This window comes from Oncorhynchus mykiss, chromosome 10 (assembly GCF_013265735.2).
Source record: "Oncorhynchus mykiss isolate Arlee chromosome 10, USDA_OmykA_1.1, whole genome shotgun sequence".
NCBI lineage: Eukaryota > Metazoa > Chordata > Actinopteri > Salmoniformes > Salmonidae > Oncorhynchus > Oncorhynchus mykiss.
This window is the reverse complement of record NC_048574.1, coordinates 50,360,472-50,385,694: the sequence shown is the minus strand read 5'-3', so window position 1 is coordinate 50,385,694 and position 25,223 is coordinate 50,360,472. Positions and strand designations below refer to the sequence as shown.

Below are 25,223 nucleotides of genomic sequence, written 5' to 3'. Positions count from 1 at the left end.
TGGGACTCACGGGCCGGCTGCGGCACAGCCCGATATTGAACCCGGATCTGTAGTGACGACGCTAGCACTGCGATGCAGTGCCTTAGACTGCTGCGCCATTTGGGAGGCTCGGAAAATCTCATTCTGATTGGCTGGGCCTAGCTCCCCCATGGCTGCGCCCCTGCATCCATAGATTAGGGCCTAATGAATTTATTTAAATGGATTGATTTCCATATGTGAACTGTAACTCAGCAAAATCTTTGAAATAGTTGCATGTTGTGTTTATTTTTGTTCAGTAGAGATACTAAATATATACTTCAGAGATACTTCATAGATACTAGACACTAAATAGATACTAGATGTATCATCCATGGAGGCAATAGGAGGGCTCTTAACAGATATTTTGAGGTCACGGTTCCAGGATCAATGATGCTGTACACCATAGGGTTGTTTCCCTCACACTGATTAAGCCTAAACCTGAGAATCTTCATTGAGTTAGTTTTTTAGTCCAGTGCGAGCAGGAACTGCCCCTATGATGGGTAGAGGGTAGGCTCTTCTGACACACATGAGTTTGAGGTTCTAAGATTAGATAGGGGGGGTCTAGTCGACATCTGTGACATACTTCGGCGATGAGATGGTGATGAGGGTGCGTCCATCCAGTGGAGCAAACAGAGGATACAGCTTCTCCTTGAAGTTATCCGTGAATGTATAGATGTGTGCCCGGGTCTCCGCATTGTAGAAGGAGATTTGACCCTCCTCGTAGTCAAGGAAGATGCCCACCTTGCGGGGCAGCATCTCCATGGGCAAGGAGGTCTCGGTCTTGGTGCAGGCGTAGAACTGCCTCGTGCTGCGCCACAGGGCCCAGTAGCCTTCTGCGGGGGTCATAGGGAAGCGACCGTGGCGTTTGGATGTGGCGGTGGTCAGACCGACCCTCCAGTATCCGTTGTTGGCCAGGGTAACCTCCCAGTAGTGACGTCCAGAGGACAGGCCCTCCCAGCCCAGGACGCAGGGCCAGCAGTCATAGCGCTGTGTGCTGAAGGCTGCCTCTGTCGTGCAGTGAGCCTCCTGGACCTTCTTATGGTCGTCTGAGAGCAGCAGCCATGGGTGGTTGGTCATAGGGTCCAAGTTAATGTCAACTATGTAGGAGGACAACATGAGATGAGAGGTTTTAGTGTAGTTTCAGGGCAATAGAAGACCCACAATTGAAATGATTTGTGCAAACCTTTTTTTCTATTATCCTCTGTTATTTTGAAAGCACTGTGTCCACCTGTGTGGCTGTAATCGCGTTAAAAGAAAAAAAATCAAATCAAATCAGTCCATCTAAATACATTTTCATGTCACTCTACTGCAGGGTTTCCCAACTCCGTTCCTCGAGGAACCCCAACAGCACACATTTTTGTTGTAGCCACAGACAAAAACACCTGATTCAACTTGTCAAGGGCTTGATTATTAGTTGACAAGTAGAATCAGATGTGCTTTTCCGGGCCCGCATTGTTGGGAGTACCTGAGTTGGTAAAACACTGTACTGAATTATGAAATGCAGCAAATGAAGCATAATTACCCGAAGCACTGCAGATCCAGTTCCACACTGAGTTTGGGATGTACTTAGGTGTTTCTGTCAATTCAGAAGAAGAAGACGATAAGATACCTCAATAACATTCAAATATAAAAAATACATTTTCAAACATTCACAGCCAGAAAACAGAGATGTGGATGTTAGGGGGGGGGGCATACCTGTTTTCCAGGTGCGTTGTTTCGTAGCCAGCCATAGCTGGGGAATAATACCCTATAGGAGAAGCAAAGAGAAGGGTTGCGTCAGAATTAGGGACAATGCCAGTGGATGTGGATGATTGAGAAAGAGAGCAGCGGCTAGAGGGCATGAACAGGAGTAATAAAGGAGGGCACTTTGATACCAATGGGCAGTTCTAGAGGGTAGTATTTCATTCCAAAACTGTTGACTCAACTGTCGGTAATAGAAAGGTCAGCATGAAGTATTGCTGATGATTTGTCTGATCTGATAACGATTTATATTGGCTGGCCTATAGCCCCTTTGATTAGGCGGCTTGCCTTATCACTGCTTGCGTATATGAACTTTATCTGGAGCTGTCCTCCCCTTTTGATTGACAAAATGTTATCCGAGGACAATATTCTAGGTGAATCGAAACCTAACTCAAATGGTGTGTTTTGCATCTGAAAAAGGTAAATAGTACCAATCATAGCTTGAAATAGTAAAGATATTTAATAAGACTGGATCCTACAAAGTTTGAGAGAAATGTGTGGGTGGCAGGGTTATGGATAGGGTTGAACTAGCATGTGGACATTAAACCAGGGTTTTGTTTCGGGTCAGGATTGAACATAGGGTTAGGGCTGTGTGCCTCACCGTGCTGCTGTCCTGTTCCTTCAGTAGAGACCAGGTGATGAACTCCAGGAAGGGGAGGAGAGTCACCAGCTTCTTCTTATTCAACTCCAGCCGTCTCAGCATCTGGGTCAGCTCATCCCTCATCAGACCACATCTCTGAATGGACACAAACAGTGCAAGGTTCATTAATTAATTTGTTCTTACTGAGACTGACTCTGACCCTAGATTAGGCAGCCTCTACCTATACTAATGATATGTGTCAATCAGAAATGTTGTCTATGGCTGGCAAAAACACACACACCTCTGTGACACTCTGCAGCTCCGTAGCCCATTCCATGATCCTCTGCTCTGCCTGTGTGGAGGGTTCAGGATCCTCCCTGTTCTTCTCCAGGTCAATGAGGTCACCTCTCTCCTGTATCCAGGGACTCTGTGGGACAGAGTAAAACATATGAAGTATAGCCAATTATTGTGTTTGTGTCAGTGTCTCATATAAATGAAAAAAAATCATTGTTATGAGTAAGATTAATGGATGCTCAATTGATCATCCTGGTTTGATTTATTCACATCGTAGTAAAGTATAGGAGATCACCCCCCCCCCCCCCCCCCCCCCCCCACACACACACTCTTTTTCTGTCATGTCCAAGTCAACCCCATACATATTTTACAGTATGAATATGCAAGTAGCTCGAGATGAGATTTGTGAGAATATTGTTAGTAACCCACTCACTGTGTCCACTCTCTTCAACTCCTCTGCCCATTGGAGGATGAGTTTACGACACTGTTCCAGACTCTGTTCGCTCTGCTGGTCCACTCTGACATTCTTACTGCGCTGCAGAACAACACACAACAACAAGTTGACTTACACAGCACCAAACTGTAATTTACACTCAAATACTATTTGAGTGTTTCCTCTAGCCTGCCTAGAGTCTAGATGGGTGGTGTTTACAGTTGTGTGACTGTTCTATTGGTCCATTAAGTCAGGCACGCTCAATCAAGCACAGATAAAGTATTTTAAATGATTTCAAATAGTATTTGAAGCAAGGTTTGCAAGACATTCTGTAATTTGCCCCAAAGCTTCTTCCCATTCATATGTCAGCCCACCATACCCACTCCTGTCCCAAATGAGCTGATGTAGCATCTCCCCCACCAAATTTAGATCCAGTATCTGGTAAGTTCTTTCATAAGAATTATACTGTTTTTTTTTAGCAACCACAGTGATCCATGCATTTATGGCATACAGTCTCCCTGAGCAACGTTTATGAAAGTCCCATAAAACAACCACAGTGAAGGCTCTATTTCCTTGTCAAGGGCCATTCTGGATTACGACTCAGGATAAAGGTTAAGATAAAGGGCGATCCATTTAATCAGTTAGTTTTGGGGGATTTTGTACTTCGACATCTCCTTGTCCCAGATTCAAATCTCGTCGTAGTTTTTCATTAAGGTGACATATGACCTTCTATAATCTACATGCCGTACTGACATACAGTGCATACACTGTAGATAGAATATGATGCATAATATTTAGCTCAAATGATCAAATCCAAAACAAAGCATGGTTTCCTTTAGTGATTTCATTTAGTGATTTCATTTTGTTTCTTCAAATGATGTGAAGTGATTTACTATCCATAAGCAGACAAAGAAAGAACTCAACCAGGAAACCATGATGACAAATCCATAACCAGGAAATTAATTTTCTAACAGCATGAAATAAACTCCATTATTAAGCCATAAAAAACTAAGACATCAAGCTGAGTTGTCTCATTTTAGTCAGAACGGGACTCAATAGAATTACATTTAAAACAGAGATTAATTGACACTCTTTTTGAGTCATTTACTCAGTATATTTAAGCAATAAGGCCTGAGGAGGTGTGGTATATGGCCAATATATCACGGCTAAGGGCTGTTCTTATGCACAACCCAACGCGGAGTGCCTGGATACAGCCCTTAGCTGTGGTATATTGGCCATATATCACAAACCCCAGAGGTACCTTATTGATCTTATGAACTGGTTACCAACGTAATTAGAGCAGTAAAAATAAATGTTTTGTCATACCCATGGTATACGGTCTGATATACCACGGATGTCAGCCAATCAACATTCATGGCTCGAACCATCCAGTTTATAAAAGGTGTTATACATACCAGTATACCGTGTGTATACCTAGGGGTAACTGATGATTTCAACTGTCAATCTACATTACCCTACAACAGAATGCCGGCTCCCATACAGTGTTTCAGTACTCCTACACATACGAATTAAGACCGATCAAGAAATATACAAATATACATACAACAAAGGATTTGGGCCCAACTTGGGACCCAGTCCCTAAGTCTCAGGCCTACCTAACCAAACCTTATACATTAAGGCCCAGCCCAGACAGATCTTCTGTCTCAAGCCTATCTTGCAGACCTTATATATTTAGTCTCAGGCCTACCTTGTAGACCCTAAATATTTAGTCTCAGGCCTACCTTGCAGACGACCTCCACCTGTTGTTTCCACTGTGTGATGAATCTAACACAGTCCTGCAGGCTACGCAGGTCCTTTAGGCCCTATAAGGAAAGAGATTGGAAAAAGAAAATCAAGCTGTCAATTCACTGTCTCTCACTTTCACTGCCATTATCCATATCATTTATTCTCAATCTCTCTCTCTTTCTCTCTCCCTCTCTCCCTCTGACTGTAATGTCCATCCTGTACCTTTTGTCTGGATGGTTTGCTGCTCAATTGTAGTTTAGGTGCCGAGTTGTGAGTCTGTAGGTCTTCTGGCAGTTCCCATCGTACTGCCCCGATCGAGCTGTTCTGCGTTGCACTCTCCTCGACATCGTCGAATTCTGACACACACGCACCCAAAACCAAACTTTGTCAATTGATTACACACATTTTACATGGGTTAAAATGAAATCTGTCTGATAGGGATTTTTTTCTTATGTGCATATGCAGCTACTGGGGCTTACAGGCATGGTTGCATATCATATAGAGGCCTCATAGGAAGTCTGTCACAATGCTGAATCAGCAATAGTAAACAACTTACTGATCTTCTTCTCTTTGAGAATACTCTTCTTGAGAATACTCATTTTTTGGATGTTTATAGAGCCACTTTAGTGCTTTTTTTTATGCTATTGGTGTAGAATCTGAAACAACATTCACATAGTAGGCCTTAGTACTCTCTTCAACACAAACACAGTTGCCTGCCTGATCAGTTTGGCAGTGCGTGTGCGAATTGGTATTTTCTTTTATCACTGAGCTATCAAATAATAGCACAAATCAATATGCAAACCTGCGGCAATTAAAGTCACATATCCTATCGATCCGTATAACTATCATCCATGCAAAAGGAACAGGACATGCTATTGGTTATCATTGCGAAATAAGGAAAACTTTATTTTTTACATTTACTATAACTGTATGAAATGGTAATAATCACATGGACTCACCTCGCAAAGAAAAAAATGTCACACAAGACTGATTGAAAGATAACCAAAACAAGTCCAACTTCATCGAGCATGTTTAAATTGACACTAATTAAACGGATAGGTAATCATAATAATTTATATAAGCAGTGCACATATATATAACTGATAAAAACCTCTTACCCTGTGAGGGTCCTGGCCTAGGAGCGAAAGAGACAGAGACCAGGTTGTGTTCCGTCTACTACAGTGAGAGAGAGCTAAAATACCAAAAGCCTCTGGTACAGAGAGACTTGAGTCTCCCAGACAGAGAGTCACGCTGCTATCAGCTCGACCTTTGGTCTTTTTTATGGATTCCCAATCCCAGCAGATCGAGCCTTCATCAGATCAAAATCACGCATCATACCTTTACTATCTACCTGAATGTAGAGATGCTCTTTTTTTTTTATTACTGCATATGATTTAACATAACGACAGAGAAAGAAAGTCAATGAACTTTGTTAGACACTTCAAATCTACTAAATGATGTACTCGATTTATATGCACTACCGGTCAAAAGTTTAGAACACCTACTCATTCAAAGGTTTTTCTTTATTTTTTACTATTTTATACATCATAGAATAATAGTGAAGACATCAAAACTATGAAATAACACAAATGGAATCATGTAGTAACCAAAAAATGCTAAACAAATCAAAGTGTATTTGATATTTGAGATTCTTCAAATAGCCACCCTTTGCCTTGATGACAGCTTTGCACACGCTTGGCATTCTCTCAACCAGCTTCACCTGGAGTGCTTTTCCAACAGTCTTGAAGGAGTTCCCACATATGCTGAGCACTTGTTGGCTGCTTTTCCTTCACTCTGCAGTCCAACTCATCCCAAACCATCTCAATTTGGTTGAGGTCGGGGGATTGTGGAACCCAGGTCATGTGATGCAGCACTCCATCACTCCCCTTCTTGCTAAAATAGCCCTTACACAGCCTGGAGGTGTGTTGGGTCATTGTCCTGTTGAAATCAAATGATAGTCCCACTAATCCCAAACCAAATGGGATGGCATATCACTGCAGAATGCTGTGGTAGCCATGCTGGTTAAGTGTGCCTTGAATTCTAAATAAATCATAGACAGTGTCACCAGCAAAGCACCCCCACATCATAACACGTCCTCCATGCTTTACAGTGGGAAATACACATGTGGAGATCATCTGTTCACCCACACCACGTCTCACAAAGACATGGCGGTTGGAACCAAAAATCTCCAATTTGGACTCTAGATCAAAGGACAAATTTCCACCAGCCTAATGTCCATTGCTCATGTTTCTTGGCCCAAGTAAGTCTCTTATTATTATTGGTGTCCTTTAGCAGTAGTTTTCTTCCAGCAAAATCGACCATGAAGGCCTGATTCACACAGTCTCCTCTGAACAGTTGATGTTGAGATGTGTCTGTTATTTGAACTCTGTGAAGGATTTATTTGAGCAGCAATTTCTGAGGCTGGTAACTCTAATGAACTTATCCTCTGCAGCAGAGGTAACTCTGGGTCTTCCATTCCTGTGGCGGTCATCATGAGAGCCAGTTTCACCCTAGTGCTTGATGGTTTTGCAAATGCACTTGAAGAAATGTTCAAAGTTCTTCAAATGTTCCTTATTGACTGACCTTCATGTCTTAAAGTAATGATGGACTGTATTTTCTCTTTGCTTATTTGAGTGGTTGTTGCCATAATATGGACTTGGTCTTTTACCAAATAGGGCTATCTTCTGTATACCACTTATACCTTGTCACAACACAACTGATTGGCTCAAACGCATTAAGAAGGAAAGACATTTCACAAATTAACACCTGTTAATTGAAATGTATTCCAGTGACTACCTCATGAAGATGGTTGAGAGAATGCAAAGATGTCATCAAAGCAAAGGGTGGCTATTTGAAGAATCTCAAATATAAAATATATTTAGATTTGTTTAACATTTTTTGGTTACTACATGATTCCATTTGTGTTATTTAATAGTTTTGGTGTCTTCACTATTATTCTACAATGTAGAAAATAGTAAAAATAAAGAAAAACCCTTGAATGAGTGAGTAGGTGTTCTACAACTTTTGACCGGTAGTGTAAATGTATACACAGACTAGCCTTAATTTGATAGGAGGTGTCATGCTACAAAATAAAACTCATACTGTATGTCTCCAGAGGTTGTGTTTACTTGTCAAATCAAATCAAATCGTATTAGTCACATGCGCCGAATACAACAGGTGTAGGTAGACCTTACAGTGAAATGTTTACTTACAAGCCCCTAAACAACAATGCAGTTAAAAACAATAAAAACAGATAAGAATAAGAAATAAAAGTAACAAGTCATTAAAGAGCAGCAGTAAAATAACAAAAGCGAGACTGTATACAAGGGGGTACCAGTACAGAGTCAATGTGTGGAGGCACTGGTTTGTTGAGGTATTATGTACATGAAGGTAGAGTTACAGTGCCTTGCGAAAGTATTCGGCCCCCTTGAACTTTGCGACCTTTTGCCACATTTCAGGCTTCAAACATAAAGATATAAAACTGTATTTTTTTGTGAAGAATCAACAACAAGTGGGACACAATCATGAAGTGGAACGACATTTATTGGATATTTCAAACTTTTTTAACAAATCAAAAACTGAAAAATTGGGCGTGCAAAATTATTCAGCCCCTTTACTTTCAGTGCAGCAAACTCTCTCCAGAAGTTCAGTGAGGATCTCTGAATGATCCAATGTTGACCTAAATGACTAATGATGATAAATACAATCCACCTGTGCGTAATCAAATCTCCGTATAAATGCACCTGCACTGTGATAGTCTCAGAGGTCCGTTAAAAGCGCAGAGAGCATCATGAATAACAAGGAACACACCAGGCAGGTCCGAGATACTGTTGTGAAGAAGTTTAAAGCCGGATTTGGATACAAAAAGATTTCCCAAGCTTTAAACATCCCAAGGAGCACTGTGCAAGCGATAATATTGAAATGGAAGGAGTATCAGACCACTGCAAATCTACCAAGAGCTGGCCGTCCCTCTAAACTTTCAGCTCATACAAGGAGAAGACTGATCAGAGATGCAGCCAAGAGGCCCATGATCACTCTGGATGAACTGCAGAGATCTACAGCTGAGGTGGGAGACTCTGTCCATAGGACAACAATCAGTCGTATATTGCACAAATCTGGCCTTTCTGGAAGAGTGGCAAGAAGAAAGCCATTTCTTAAAGATATCCATAAAAAGTGTCGTTTAAAGTTTGCCACAAGCCACCTGGGAGACACACCAAACATGTGGAAGAAGGTGCTCTGGTCAGATTAAACCAAAATTGAACTTTTTGGCAACAATGCAAAACATTATGTTTGGCGTAAAAGCAACACCCTGAACACACCATCCCCACTGTCAAACATGGTGGTGGCAGCATCATGGTTTGGGCCTGCTTTTCTTCAGCAGGGACAGGGAAGATGGTTAAAATTGATGGGAAGATGGATGGAGCCAAATACAGGACCATTCTGGAAGAAAACCTGATGGAGTCTGCAAAAGACCTGAGACTGGGGCGGAGATTTGTCTTCCAACAAGACAATGATCCAAAACATAAAGCAAAATCTACAATGGAATGGTTAAAAAATAAACATATCCAGGTGTTAGAATGGCCAAGTCAAAGTCCAGACCTGAATCCAATCGAGAATCTGTGGAAAGACCTGAAAACTGCTGTTCACAAATGCTCTCCATCAAAACTCACTGAGCTCGAGCTGTTTTGCAAGGAGGAATGGGAAAAAATTTCAGTCTCTCGATGTGCAAAACTGATAGACATACCCCAAGCGACTTACAGCTGTAATCGCAGCAAAAGGTGGCGCTACAAAGTATTAACTTAAGGGGGCTGAATAATTTTGCATGCCCAATTGTTCAGTTTTTGATTTGTTAAAAAAGTTTGAAATATCCAATAAATGTCGTTCCACTTCATGATTGTGTCCCACTTGTTGTTGATTCTTCACAAAAAAATACAGTTTTATATCTTTATGTTTCAAGCCTGAAATGTGGCAAAAGGTCGCAAAGTTCAAGGGGGCCGAATACTTTCGCAAGGCACTGTATTAAAGTGACTATGCATAGATGATTTCCCTACAACAGTCTGGGTAGCCATTTGATTAGGAGTTCAGGAGTCTTATGGCTTGGGGGTAGAAGCTGTTTAGAAGCCTCTTGGACCTAGACTATCTCTCAGGTACCACTTGCCGTGCGGTAGCAGAGAGAACAGTCTATGACTAGGGTGGCTGGAGTCTTTGACAATTTTTAGGGCCTTCCTCTGACTCACCCTGGAATAGAGGTCCTGGATGGTAGGAAGCTTGGCCCCAGTGATGTACTGGGCAGTTCGTGCTACCCTCTGTAGTGCCTTGCGGTCGGAGGCCGAGCAGTTGCCATACCAGGTAGTGATGCAACCAGTCAGGATGCTGTCGATGGTGTAGTCCACAATCATCTCCTTTGTCTTGATCACGTTGAGGGAGAGGTTGTTGTCCTGGCACCACATGACCAGGTCTCTGACCTCCTCCTTATAGGCTGTCTCGTCGTTGTCGGTGATCAGGCCTATCACTTTTGTGTTATCGGCAAACTTAATGATGGTGTTGGAGTCGTGCCTGGACGTGCAGTCATGAGTGTAGTACAGGAGGGGAGTGAGCACGCACCCCTGAGGGGCCCCTGTGTTGAGGATCAGTGTGGCGGATGTGTTGTTACCTACCCTTACCACCAGGGGGCGGCATATAAGGAAGTCCAGCGTCCAGTTGCAGAGGGAGGTGTTTAGTCCCAGAGCCCTTAGCTTATTGATGAGCTTTGAGGGCACTATGGTGTTGAACGCTGAGCTACATTCTCACATAGGTTTTCCTTTTTTCCAGGTGGTGCAATAGAGATTGCATAATCTGTGGATCTTTTGGGGTGGTATGCAAATTGGAGTGGGTCTATGGTTTCTGGGATAATGGTGTTGATGTGAGCCATAACCAGCCTTTCAAAGCACTTCATGGCTGCAAACCTGAGTGCTACGAGTCAGTAGTCATTTAGGGAGGTTACCTTTGTGTTCTTTGGCACATGAACTATGGTGGTCTACTTGAAACATGTTGGTATTACAGACGTGGACAGGGAGAGGCTGAAAATGTCAGTGAAGACACTTGCCAGTTGGTCAGCGCATGCTCGCAGTACACGTCTTGGTAATCTGTCTGGCCCTGCGGCCTTGTGAATGTTGACCTGGTTAAAGGTCTTACTCACATCGGCTGTGGAGAGCGTGATCACGCTGTCTTCCGGAAGAGCTGGTGCTCTCATGCATGCTTCAGTGTTATTTGCCTCGAAGCGAGCATAGAAGTAGTTTAGCCCATCTGGTAGGCTCATGTCACCGGGCAGCTCTCGGCTGTGCTTCCCTTTGTAGTCTGTAATGGCTTGCAAGCCCTGCCACATCTGACGAGCGTCAGAGCCGGTGTAGTACGATTCAATCGTAGTCCTGTATTGACGCTTTGCCTGTTTGATGGTTCGTTGGAGGGCATAGCGGGATTTCTTATAAGCTTCCAGGTTAGAGTCCCGCTCCTTGAAAGTGGCAGCTCTAGCCTTTAGCTCAGTGCGGATGTTGCCTGTAATCCATAGCTTCTGGTTGGTATGTACGTACAGTCACTGTGGGGACGACATCATCAATGGACTTATTGATGAAGCTAATGACTGATGTGGTGTACTCCTCAATGCCATCGGTAGAATCCCAGAACATATTCCAGTCTGTGCTAGCAAAACAGTCCTGTAGCTTAGCATCTGTTTAATCTGACCACTTTTTTATTGATCTAGTCACTGGTGCTTCCTGCTTTAATTTTTGCTTGTAAGCAGGAATCAGAAGGATAGAATTATGGTCAGATTCGCCAAATGGAGAGTGAGGGAGAGCTTTGTATGCGTCTCTGTGTGTGGAGTAAAGGTGATCCAGAGTTTTTTTCCTCTGGTTGCACATTTAACATGCTGATAGAAATTTGGTAAAACAGATGTAAGTTTCCCTGCATTAAAGTCTCCGGCTACTAGGAGCGCCGCCTCTGTCTGGGTGAGCCTTTTCTTGTTTGCTTATGGCAGAATACAGCTCATTCAATGCTGTCTTAGTGCCAGCCTCTGACTGTGGTGGTATGTAAAACAGCTACGAAAAATACAGATGAAAACTCTCTAGGTAGATAGTGTGGTCTACGTCTTATCATGAGATACTCTACCTCAGGCGAGCAATAGCTCGAGACTTCCTTAGATATCGTGCACCAGCTGTTATTTATAAAAATACATAGTCCGCCACCCCTTGTCTTACCAGACGCCACTGTTCTATCCTGCCGGTGCAGCGTATAACCAGCCAGCTGTATGTTGATAGTGTCGTTGTCATGTACTGTCATGTTGTGTCTTGTCTCTGTCCTTTCCCTTCACCCTGTCTCCCTCTGCTGGTCGTTGTTAGGTTACCTTTTCTCCTCCTCTTTCCCCCAGCTGTGCCTTGTCTCCTCCTAACTACCCATTCACCCCGTTTCCCACCTGTTCCCTTTTTCCCTCTGATTAGGTCCCTATATCTCTCTCTGTTTTTGTTCCTGTCCTTGTCGGATTCTTGTTTGTTGTGTTTCATGCCTGAACCAGACTGTCGTCATGTTTGCTGTAACCTTGTCTTGTCCTGTCGGAATCTGCCGGTCCGTCTGAGCCTACCTATGTTTGGTAATTAAAGAAGCTCTGTCTAAGTTAATTCGCTTTTGGGTCCTCATTCACGCACCGTAACAGAAGAATCCGACCAAGAATGGACCCAGCGACTTCGGATCCTCTCCACTCAGCCGTCGGGATCCAGGGAGCGATGCTAGGCAGACACGAGCAGGAAGTGTCTGCTGCTCGACATGCCGTTGAGACCCTGGCCACCCAAGTCTCCAACCTCACAGAACAGGTTCACCATCTCCGCCTCGATCCACCGGCCACTTCCAGGGCTTTCGAATCTCCGGAGCCCAGAATCAATAACCCGCCGTGTTACTCTGGGGAGCCCACTGAATGCCGCTCGTTCCTCACCCAGTGTGATATTGTGTTTTCTCTCCAGCCCAACACTTACTCCAGGAGCACTGCTCGTGTCGCCTACGTCATATCTCTCCTTATTGGACGGGCTCGTGAGTGGGGCACGGCAATCTGGGAGGCAAGGGCTGAGTGTACTAACCAGTATCAGGACTTTAAGGAGGAGATGATACGGGTTTTTGATCGATCTGTTTTTGGGGAGGAGGCTTCCAGGGCCCTGTCTTCCCTATGTCAAGGCAATCGATCCATAACAGACTACTCTATTGAGTTTCGCACTCTTGCTGTCTCCAGTGGCTGGAACGAGCCGGCCTTGCTCGCTCGTCTTCTGGAGGGTCTCCGCGCAGAGGTAAAGGATGAGATTCTCTCCCGGGAGGTTCCTTCCAGCGTGGATTCCTTGATTGAACTCGCTATTCGCATTGAGCGACGGGTTGATCTTCGTCACCGAGCTCGTGGAAAGGAGCTCGCGCTCTCCGTCGCCCCCCTCTCCGCATCACTACCATCTTCCTCTGCCGGCTCGGGTGCTGAGCCCATGCAGCTGGGAGGTATCCGCATCTCGACTAAGGAGAGGGAACGGAGAATCACCAACCGCCTCTGTCTCTATTGCGGTTCCGCTGGTCATTTTGTCACTTCATGTCCAGTAAAAGGCCAGAGCTCGTCAGTAAGCGGAGGGCTACTGGTGAGCGCTACTACTCCTGTCTCTCCTTCAAGATCCTGCACTACCTTGTCGGTCCATCTACGCTGGACCGGTTCGTCAGCTTCCTGCAGTGCCTTAATAGACTCTGGGGCGGAGGGCTGTTTTATGGACGAGACCTGGGCTCGGGAACATGACATTCCTCTCAGACAGTTAAAGGAGCCCACGGCCTTGTTCGCCCTGGATGGTAGTCCTCTCCCCAGGATTCAGCGTGAGACGCTACCTTTAACCCTCACTGTTTCTGGTAATCATAGTGAAACCATTTCTTTTTAAATTTTTCGTTCACCTTTTACACCTGTTGTTTTGGGCCATCCCTGGCTAGTTTGTCATAATCCTTCCATTAATTGGTCTAGTAATTCTATCCTCTCCTGGAACGTCTCTTGTCATGTGAAATGTTTAATGTCTGCTATCCCTCCTGTTTCCTCTGTCTCTTCTTCACAGGAGGAGCCTGGTGATTTGACAGGGGTGCCGGAGGAATATCACGATCTGCGCACGGTGTTCAGTCGGTCCAGGGCCACCTCTCTTCCTCCACACCGGTCGTATGATTGTAGTATTGATCTCCTTCCGGGAACCACCCCCCCCCCGGGGTAGACTATACTCTCTGTCGGCTCCCGAACGTAAGGCTCTCGAAGATTATTTGTCTGTAGCTCTTGACGCCGGTACCATAGTCCCCTCCTCCTCTCCCGCCGGAGCGGGGTGGGTCTCTGCGCCCCTGCATAGATTATCGAGGGCTGAATGACATAACAGTGAAGAATCGTTATCCGCTTCCTCTTATGTCTTCAGCCTTCGAGATCCTGCAGGGAGCCAGGTTTTTCACTAAGTTGGACCTTCGTAACGCTTACCATCTCGTGCGCATCAGGGAGGGGGACGAGTGGAAGACGGCGTTTAACACTCCGTTAGGGCACTTTGAATACCGGGTTCTTCCTTTCGGCCTCGCTAACGCTCCAGCTGTCTTTCAGGCATTAGTCAATGATGTCCTGAGAGACATGCTGAACATCTTTGTTTTCGTTTACCTTGACGATATCCTGATTTTTTCACCGTCACTCCAGATTCATGTTCAGCACGTTCGACGTGTCCTCCAGCGCCTTTTAGAGAATTGTCTTTTTGTGAAGGCTGAGAAGTGCACTTTTCATGCCTCCTCCGTCACATTTCTCGGTTCTGTTATTTCCGCTGAAGGCATTAAGATGGATCCCGCTAAGGTCCAAGCTGTCATTGATTGGCCTGTCCCTAAGTCACGCGTCGAGCTGCAGCGCTTTCTCGGCTTCGCGAACTTCTATCGTCGTTTCATCCGTAATTTCGGTCAGGTGGCAGCTCCTCTCACAGCCCTTACTTCTGTCAAGACGTGCTTTAAGTGGTCCGTTTCCGCCCAGGGAGCTTTTGATCTCCTCAAGAATCGTTTTACATCCGCTCCTATCCTTGTTACACCTGACGTCTCTAGACAGTTCGTTGTCGAGGTTGACGCGTCAGAGGTGGGCGTGGGAGCCATTCTTTCTCAGCGCTCCCTCTCTGACGACAAGGTCCACCCATGCGCGTATTTTTCTCATCGCCTGTCGCCGTCGGAACGTAACTATGATGTGGGTAACCGCGAACTGCTCGCCATCCGGTTAGCCCTAGGCGAATGGCGACAGTGGTTGGAGGGGGCGACAGTTCCTTTTGTCGTTTGGACTGACCATAGGAACCTTGAGTACATCCGTTCTGCCAAACGACTTAATGCGCGTCAGGCGCGTTGGGCGCTGTTTTTCGCTCGTTTCGAGTTCGTGATTTCTTATCGTCCGGGCTCTAAGAACACCAAGCCTGATGCTTTGTCTCGTCTCTTCAGTTCTTCAGTAGCCTCCACTGACCCCGAGGGGATTCTCCCTGAGGGGCGTGTTGTCGGGTTGACTGTCTGGGGAATTGAGAGGCAGGTAAAACAAGCGCTCACTCACACTCCGTCGCCGCGCGCTTGTCCTAGGAACCTTCTTTTCGTTCCCGTTCCTACTCGTCTGGCCGTTCTTCAGTGGGCTCACTCTGCCAAGTTAGCCGGCCACCCTGGCGTTCGGGGTACGCTTGCTTCCATTCGCCAGCGTTTTTGGTGGCCCACCCGGGAGCATGACACGCGTCGTTTCGTGGCTGCTTGTTCGGTCTGCGCGCAGACTAAGTCCGGTAACTCTCCTCCTGCCGGCCGTCTCAGGCCGCTTCCTATTCCCTCTCGACCGTGGTCTCACATCGCCTTAGATTTTGTCACCGGACTGCCTTCGTCAGCGGGGAAGACTGTTATTCTTACGGTTGTCGATAGGTTCTCTAAGGCGGCTCATTTCATTCCCCTTGCTAAGCTTCCTTCTGCTAAAGAGACGGCACAAATCATCATCGAGAATGTTTTCAGAATTCATGGCCTTCCGTCAGACGTCGTTTCGGACAGAGGTCCGCAATTCACGTCTCAATTTTGGAGGGAGTTTTGCCGTTTGATTGGGGCTTCCGTCAGTCTCTCTTCCGGCTTTCACCCCCAGTCTAACGGTCAAGCAGAACGGGCCAATCAGACTATTGGTCGCATCTTACGCAGTCTTTCTTTTCGTAACCCTGCGTCTTGGTCAGAACAGCTCCCCTGGGCAGAATACGCCCACAACTCGCTTCCTTCGTCTGCGACCGGGCTATCTCCTTTTCAGAGTAGCCTCGGGTACCAGCCTCCGCTGTTCTCATCTCAGTTCGCCGAGTCCAGCGTCCCCTCCGCTCAGGCTTTTGTCCAACGTTGCGAGCGCACCTGGAAGAGGGTCAGGTCTGCACTTTGCCGTTATAGGGCGCAGACTGTGAGGGCTGCTAATAAGCGTAGAACTAAGAGTCCTAGATATTGTCGCGGTCAGAGAGTTTGGCTCTCCACTCAGAACCTTCCCCTTAAGACCGCTTCTCGCAAGTTGACCCCGCGGTTCATTGGTCCGTTCCGTATTTCCCAGATCATCAATCCTGTCGCAGTTCGACTTCTTCTTCCGCGATACCTTCGTCGCGTCCACCCGGTCTTCCATGTCTCCTGCATCAAGCCCGTCCTTCGCGCCCCCGCTCGTCTTCCCCCCCCCCCCCCCATCCTTGTCGAGGGCGCACCCATCTACAGGGTCCGTAGAATTTTGGACATGCGTCCTCGGGGCCGTGGTCACCAGTACCTCGTAGATTGGGAGGGGTACGGTCCTGAGGAGAGGAGTTGGGTTCCCTCTCGGGACGTGCTGGACCGTGCGCTGATCGAGAATTTCCTCCGTTGCCGCCAGGTTTCCTCCTCGAGTGCGCCAGGAGGCGCTCGGTGAGTGGGGGGGTACTGTCATGTACTGTCATGTTGTGTCTTGTCTCTGTCCTTTCCCTTCACCCTGTCTCCCTCTGCTGGTCGTTGTTAGGTTACCTTTTCTCCTCCTCTTTCCCCCAGCTGTGCCTTGTCTCCTCCTAACTACCCATTCACCCCGTTTCCCACCTGTTCCCTTTTTCCCTCTGATTAGGTCCCTATATCTCTCTCTGTTTTTGTTCCTGTCCTTGTCGGATTCTTGTTTGTTGTGTTTCATGCCTGAACCAGACTGTCGTCATGTTTGCTGTAACCTTGTCTTGTCCTGTCGGAATCTGCCGGTCCGTCTGAGCCTACCTATGTTTGGTAATTAAAGAAGCTCTGTCTAAGTTAATTCGCTTTTGGGTCCTCATTCACGCACCGTAACAGTCGTCGTTCAGCTACGACTCCATGAATGTCCCGTTGGTAGTTTAATCTTCTGCGTAGGTCATCTATTTTATTGTCCAAAGATTGCACATTTGCTAGCAGAATGGAACGAAGTGGGGGTTTATTCGACCGCCTACGAATTCTTAGAAGCCCGTCCTCCGGCCCCTTTTTCTCCGCCTCACTTTTGCCTTCCAATAATAATAATACTCCCATCAAACTTTTTATTGTAAGGCACTCTTCACCTAAATACCATACTGGGCCCTAACTTACCTTTGAGGGGCTAGTTAAGGACCATATCACCTCCACCTTCCCAAACAACCTAGACCCACTACAATTCGCATACCGCCCCAATAGATCCGCCATTGCACTGCACACTGCCCTATCCCACCTGGACAAGAGAAATACCTATGTAAGAATGCTGTTCATTGACTACAGCTCAGCCTTCAACGCAATAGTGCTCTCCAAGCTCATCACGAAGCTCAGGTCCCTGGGTCTAAACCCTTCCCTGTGCAACTGGGTCCTAGACTTCATGACGGGGCGACTCCAAGTGGTGAAAATAGGCAACAACACCTACGCCATTTGTAGGTGAGCCTCAGTGGTCCCACAGGGGTGTGTGCTCAGCCCCTTCTTTGCTCCCTGTTCACCCATGACTACGTAGCCACGCACGTCTCCAACTCAATCATCAAGTTTGCTGATGACACAAAGGTCGTGGGACTGATTACCAACAATGACGGGACAGCCTACATGGAGGGGGTGAGAGCCCAGGTGGAGTGGTGCCAGGAAAATAATCTCTCCCTCTACACTGATTGTGGACTGAAGGAGCAGAGAGAGCACGCCACCATCCACATCTACGGGCCACAGTGGAGGCAGTCAAAAGCTCCAAGTTTCTTGGCATGCACATCACTGACGACCTGAAATGGTCCCTTCAAAAAAATATGTTTTTTATTGTCACATACACCGGATAGGTGCAGTGAAATGTGTTGTTTTACAGGGTCAGCAATAGTAGTACAGTGCCCCGGAGCAAAGTAGGTTTAAGTGCCTTGCTCAAGGGCACATCACTTTAATAATGTTTACATACTTTTTGACCCACTTTATATGTATATACTGTATTCTAGTCATGGCTCATCCTATATAACTACTGCTGTACACACCTTTTCTATTCAGATACTGTCCATACTGTCTATACACACCATTATATATATATATATATATATATATATATATATATATATATATATATATATATATATTGAACAAAAATATAAATTGCAACATGTAAAATGTTGCTCCCATGTTTCATGAGCTGAAATAAAAAGATCCCAGAAATGTTCCACATGCACAAAAGCGTATTTCTCTCAAATGTTGTGCAAAAATGTGTTTACATTCCTGTTAGTGAGCATTTCTCCGTTGTCAAGATAATCCATCCATCTGACAGGTGTGGCATATCAAGAAGCTGATTAAACCATATGATCATTACACAGGTGCACCTTGTGCTGGGGACAATAAAAGGACACTCTAAAATGTAACATTTTGTCACACAATACAATGCTACAGATGTCCCAAGTTTTGAGGGAGTATGCAATTGCCATGCTGACTGCAGGAATGTCTACCAGAGCTGTTACCAGAGAATTGAAAGTACATTTCTCGACCAATGTCGTTTTAGGCAATTTGGCAGTATGTTCAACCGGCCTCACAACCACAGACAACATGTATGGTGTCGTGTGGGCGAGCGGTTTGCTGACGTCAACGTTGTGAACAGAGTGCCCAATGGTGACGTTGGGGTTATGGTATGGGCAGGCATAAACTACGGACAACGAACACAATTGCATTTTATCAATGGAAATTTTAATGCACAGAGGTAGCGTGACGAGATCCTGAGGCCCATTGTCGTGTCATTTATCTGCCGCCATCCCCTCATGTTTCAGAATAATAATGCGTGACCCCATGTCACAAGGATCTGTACACAATTCCTGGAAGCTGCAAATGTACCAGTTCTTCCATGGCCTGCATTCTCACCAGACATGTCACCCATTGAGTGTTTGGGATGCTCTGGTTCGACGTGTTCCAGTTCCCACCAATATTCTGAAACTTTGCACAGCCATTAAAGAGGTTTAGGAACACTTTCCACAAGCCACAATCAACAGCTTAATCAACTCTATGCAAAGTGTGTCGTACTGCATTAGGCAACTGGTGGTCACACCAGATACTGACTGGTTATCTGATCCACGCCCCTACTTTTTTTTAAGGTATCTGTGACCAACAGATGCACATCTGTATTCCCAGTCATGGAAAATCCATAGATTAGGGCCTAATGAATTTCTTTCAATTCACAACAAAATGTGTAAAAAGTCTAGGGGTGTGACTACTTTCTGAAGGCAATGTATACTGAACAAAAATATAAATGCAACATTATATTAACTGTAACTCGAAAGTCTTTGAAATTGTTGCATGTTGCGTCTAATATTTTTGTTCATCAATTTGTTCCTTACATGTTGCCTTCAGAAAGTATTCACAGCCCTTGACTGTTACACATGTTGTTGTGCTACAGCCTGAATTTAAAATGTTACAGTTATCTATAAGGACCAGGGAGGTTTTCCAATGCCTCGCAAAGATGCATACAAAAAGCAGACATTTATAAGAATATTTTGAAGATAATACACAATGCAAAGGATGAGAGGACTAAAAACTAGAGTACTAATGGTCAATAGCGAATTGTAAATAGGAGTTGGGTTTCAGTTCAACATCTGTACAGAATCTGTGGAATGTCACTCCTGAACTCAGAGTGACGTGTGCTACATGTGCCACGCTGTCATTGGTCTGTACATTGAGTCAAATCAAATCAAATTTTATTTGTCACATACACATGGTTAGCAGATGTTTATGCGAGTGTAGCGAAATGCTTGTGCTTCTAGTTCTGACAATGCAGTAATAACAAGTAATCTAACTAACAATTCCAAAACTACTGTCTTGTACACAGTGTAAGGGGATAAAGAATATGTACATAAGGATATATGAATGAGTGATGGTACAGAGCAGCATAGGCAAGATACAGTAGATGGTATCGAGTACAGTATATACATATGAGATGAGTATGTAAACAAAGTGGCATAGTTAAAGTGGCTAGTGATACATGTATTACATAAGGATACAGTCGATGATATAGAGTACAGTATATACGTATGCATATGAGATTAATAATGTAGGGTAAGTAACATTATATAAGGTAGCATTGTTTAAAGTGGCTAGTGATATATTTACATCATTTCCAATCAATTCCCATTATTAAAGTGGCTGGAGTTGAGTCAGTGTCAGTGTGTTGGCAGCAGCCACTCAATGTTAGTGGTGGCTGTTTAACAGTCTGATGGCCTTGAGATAGAAGCTGTTTTTCAGTCTCTCGATCCCAGCTTTGATGCACCTGTACTGACCTCGCCTTCTGGATGATAGCGGGGTGAACAGGCAGTGGCTCGGGTGGTTGATGTCCTTGATGATCTTTATGGCCTTCCTGTGACATCGGGTGGTGTAGGTGTCCTGGAGGGCAGGTAGTTTGCCCCCGGTGATGCGTTGTGCAGACCTCACTACCCTCTGGAGAGCCTTACGGTTGAGGGCGGAGCAGTTGCCGTACCAGGCGGTGATACAGCCCGCCAGGATGCTCTCGATTGTGCATCTGTAGAAGTTTGTGAGTGCTTTTGGTGACAAGCCAAATTTCTTCAGCCTCCTGAGGTTGAAGAGGCGCTGCTGCGCCTTCTTCACAATGCTGTCTGTGTCAGTGGACCAATTCAGTTTGTCTGTGATGTGTATGCCGAGGAACTTAAAACTTGCTACCCTCTCCACTACTGTTCCATCGATGTGGATAGGTGGGTGTTCCCTCTGCTGTTTCCTGAAGTCCACAATCATCTCCTTAGTTTTGTTGACGTTGAGTGTGAGGTTATTTTCCTGACACCACACTCCGAGGGCCCTCACCTCCTCCCTGTAGGCCGTCTCGTCGTTGTTGGTAATCAAGCCTACCACTGTTGTGTCGTCCGCAAACTTGATGATTGAGTTGGAGGCGTGCGTGGCCACGCAGTCGTGGGTGAACAGGGAGTACAGGAGAGGGCTCAGAACGCACCCTTGTGGGGCCCCAGTGTTGAGGATCAGCGGGGAGGAGATGTTGTTGCCTACCCTCACCACCTGGGTGCGGCCCGTCAGGAAGTCCAGTACCCAGTTGCACAGGACGGGGTCGAGACCCAGGGTCTCGAGCTTGATGACGAGCTTGGAGGGTACTATGGTGTTGAATGCCGAGCTGTAGTCGATGAACAGCATTCTCACATAGGTATTCCTCTTGTCCAGATGGGTTAGGGCAGTGTGCAGTGTGGTTGAGATTGCATCGTCTGTGGACCTATTTGGGCGGTAAGCAAATTGGAGTGGGTCTAGGGTGTCAGGTACGGTGGAGGTGATATGGTCCTTGACTAGTCTCTCAAAGCACATGATGACGGAAGTGAGTGCTACGGGGCGGTAGTCGTTTAGCTCAGTTACCTTAGCTTTCTTGGGAACAGGAACAATGGTGGCCCTCTTGAAGCATGTGGGAACAGCAGACTGGTATAGGGATTGATTGAATATGTCCGTAAACACACCGGCCAGCTGGTCTGCGCACGCTCTGAGGGCGCGGCTGGGGATGCCGTCTGGGCCTGCAGCCTTGCGAGGGTTAACACGTTTAAATGTCTTACTCACCTCGGCTGCAGTGAAGGAGAGACCGCATGTTTTCGTTGCAGGCCGTGTCAGTGGCACTGTATTGTCCTCAAAACGGGAAAAAAAGTTATTTAGTCTGCCTGGGAGCAGGACATCCTGGTCTGTGACTGGGCTGGATTTCTTCCTGTAGTCCGTGATTGACTGTAGACCCTGCCACATGCCTCTTGTGTCTGAGCCGTTGAATTGAGATTCTACTTTGTCTCTGTACTGACGCTTAGCTTGTTTGATAGCCTTGCGGAGGGAATAGCTGCACTGTTTGTATTCGGTCATGTTACCAGACACCTTGCCCTGATTAAAAGCAGTGGTTCGCGCTTTCAGTTTCACGCGAATGCTGCCATCAATCCACAGTTTCTGGTTAGGGAATGTTTTAATTGTTGCTGTGGGAACAACATCTTCAACGCACGTTCTACTGAACTCGCACACCGAATCAGCGTATTCGTCAATGTTGTTGTCTGACGCAATACGAAACATGTCCCAGTCCACGTGATGGAAGCAGTCTTGGAGTGTGGAGTCAGCTTGGTCGGACCAGCGTTGGACAGACCTCAGCATGGGAGCCTCTTGTTTTAGTTTCTGTCTGTAGGCAGGGATCAACAAAATGGAGTCGTGGTCAGCTTTTCCGAAAGGGGGGCGGGGCAGGGCCTTATATGCGTCGCGGAAGTTAGAGTAACAATGATCCAAGGTCTTTCCACCCCTGGTTGCGCAATCGATATGCTGATAAAATTTAGGGAGTCTTGTTTTCAGATTAGCCTTGTTAAAATCCCCAGCTACAATGAATGCAGCCTCCGGATAAATGGTTTCCAGTTTGCAAAGAGTCAAATAAAGTTCATTCAGAGCCATCGATGTGTCTGCTTGGGGGGGGGGGGGGGGGGGGGTATATACGGCTGTGATTATAATCGAAGAGAATTCTCTTGGTAGATAATGCGGTCTACATTTGATTGTGAGGAATTCTAAATCAGGTGAACAGAAGGATTTGAGTTCCTGTATGTTTCTTTCATCACACCATGTCACGTTAGCCATAAGGCATACGCCCCCGCCACTCTTCTTACCAGAAAGATGTTTGTTTCTGTCTGCGCGGTGCGTGGAGAAACCCGTTGGCTGCACCGCCTCGGATAGCGTCTCTCCAGTGAGCCACGTTTCCGTGAAGCAAAGAACGTTACAGTCTCTGATGTCAGGGGCAGGATACTTGTTATTTGGCCATTGACCAAGTTGTACTGCAAGAACTTCTGATTGGTCAACCCCAGGCTAGGGTGGGGGGTTATAAATGGCATCCTGTTCCTTTGTTCTGTGGGGAAAAGCTGAGGGCAGGGAAGACTGAACATCTGAACATCTACCTCCCAGCATAACATCTTGATTTGTCCTCTCTGAATAAATCAATTTTTCTCCCCCTGATTTGCTTTGGAGTTTGTGTTATTGAAGAATAACATAAATTGCTAACGCATTGAATATCTCTTTGAGCATGGTGAAGTTATTAATTACACTTTGGATGGTGTATCAATACACCAAGTCACTACAAAGACACAGGTATCCTTCCTAACTCAGTTGCCGGAGAGGTAGAAAACGTTGAGGGATTTCACCATGAGGCCAATGGTGACTTTAATGGCTGTGATAGGAGAAAACTGAGGATGGATCAACAACATTATAGTTACTCCACAATTCTAACCTAATTGATAGAGTGAAAAGAAAGAAACCTGTACAGGAAAAAAAATGTATCCCGTTTACAACAAGGCACTACAGTAATAATGCAAAAAATGTGGCAAAGCAAATCACTTTTTTCCCCTTAATACAAAGTGTTATCTTTGGGGCAAATCCACTGAATACCACTCTATATTTTCAAGCATAGTGGTGGCTGCATCATGTTATGGGTATGCTTGTAATTGTTAAGTACTGGGGAGGTTTTTTGGATCTAACATTTACGGAATGGAGCTAAGCACAGGCAAAGTCCTTGAGGAAAACATGGTTCAGTCTGCTTTCCACCAGACACTGGGAAATGAATTCACCTTTCAGCAGGACCAAGAACACAAGGCCAAATCTACACAGGCATTTCTTACCAAGAAAGCAGTGAGTGGTCAAGTTATAGTTTTGATTTAAATCTGCTTGAAAATCTATGGAAAGACCTGAAGATGATTGTCTAGCAATGATCAACAACCAATTTTCCATGTGTAGAAAGCTCTTAGAGACGTACCCAGAAAGACTCACAGCTGTAATCGCCAAATGTGATTCTAACATGTATTAACTCAGGAGGTTGAATACTTTATTTTGTGTTTCATTTTCATAAATGTTTTACAAATGTTAGAATTTTTCTTCCACTTTCACATTACAGAGTATTTTGTATAGATCGTTGACAGAAAATATAATCCATTTAATCTCACTTTGTAACATTCCAGACTCTGACATTGCTCGTTAGGATATTTCTTCATTTCTATTTATTTTTTACTTTTGGGATTATGTGTGTATTGTTTTGTATTGCTAGGTAATTATTACTGCACTGTTAGAGCTAGAAACACAAGCGTTTCGCTGCACCTGCGATAACATCTTCATATCTGTGAACACGACCAATAAACTTTCATTTGATTTGGCTTTCTGTTGTAGCTACAGGTAACTGCCTGGAAACACTTGAGTAAATAAGGGATACAAAGTATATTGAAAGCAGGTGCTTCCACACAGTTGTGGTTCCTGAGTTAATTAAGCAATTAACATCCCATCATGCTTAGGCTACCACAGCTAGAAGAACAGATCTCAGTGACTGAAAGAAGGGTCTCAAAGGTGCATAAGGGGGTTTAAAGGAGGTAGGTGGGCGTGTGTGTGTCTCAGTCACCAGATCTCAACCCAATTGAACACTTCGGTGGATTCTGGAGCGACACCTGAGACAGCGTTCTGGTGGCTCGTGGTGGCCCAACGCCCTATTAAGACACTTGTTGGTGTTTCCTTTATTTTGGTAGTTTCCTGTACATACATAAACTAAACTAAATAAACTCTAAAACCTCAGATGATGGTTGTTTATTATTATTTCATGAGAATCACCAGTAGCCAAATACAATCAAAGTAGTTCTCCACTGGTTGTGGATTGCAATTAGCTCTATTTTCTTTGACCCCCTAGATTTTTAGTGGTTGTATTTACTACTATACACTGTATAAACTAGAAAGCCCTGGGCAAAAGGACACAGCCAGAGACTGTCTCAGTCAGCTTGACATAGCCTACTGACAGTTATATAACAAGCTTCCCAGACTGTAGTCTGGGGATAGTTGAGGATAGGATGCCTGCAATGGGGCATTAATGACTGCAGGTAGGGCAGGGCACTATACCAAGGCCACACTGCTGATATTAGACTTACTGGAGGAGTGCCAGGTTGACAGGCCATGCAAGGACACAGG

The 25,223-nt window shown here is 45.4% G+C and overlaps 1 protein-coding gene across 1 annotated transcript; it reads right to left on the bottom strand.

Annotated features, from left to right (window-relative positions):
• Positions 1–180: 180 nt before the first annotated feature.
• On the bottom strand, positions 181–6,060 carry si:ch211-114c12.5 (E3 ubiquitin-protein ligase TRIM39). The gene is made up of 10 exons (XM_021618936.1): positions 5,930–6,060; positions 5,368–5,467; positions 5,034–5,167; positions 4,808–4,888; positions 3,066–3,167; positions 2,640–2,765; positions 2,360–2,494; positions 1,714–1,765; positions 1,541–1,594; positions 181–1,115 (listed from the first exon to the last, which is right to left on the bottom strand). The coding sequence occupies exons 2-10, from the start codon at positions 5,408–5,410 to the stop codon at positions 580–582; spliced, it is 1,263 nt and encodes a 420-aa protein (XP_021474611.1). The 5' UTR covers positions 5,411–5,467; positions 5,930–6,060; the 3' UTR covers positions 181–579.
• Positions 6,061–25,223: the final 19,163 nt, after the last annotated feature.

Bases quoted from the DNA above. Each gene is read 5' to 3' on its own strand.
- si:ch211-114c12.5 (XM_021618936.1), bottom strand. From the start codon at position 5,410: ATGAGTATTCTCAAGAAGAGTATTCTCAAAGAGAAGAAGATCA. The intron at 3,168-4,807 runs GTAGGCCTGAGA...GTTGTTCTGCAG, and splicing joins AGGTGGAGGTCGTCTGCAAG to CGCAGTAAGAATGTCAGAGT. The intron at 1,116-1,540 runs GTAATTATGCTT...CCTCCTACATAG, and splicing joins CTGGATCTGCAGTGCTTCGG to TTGACATTAACTTGGACCCT.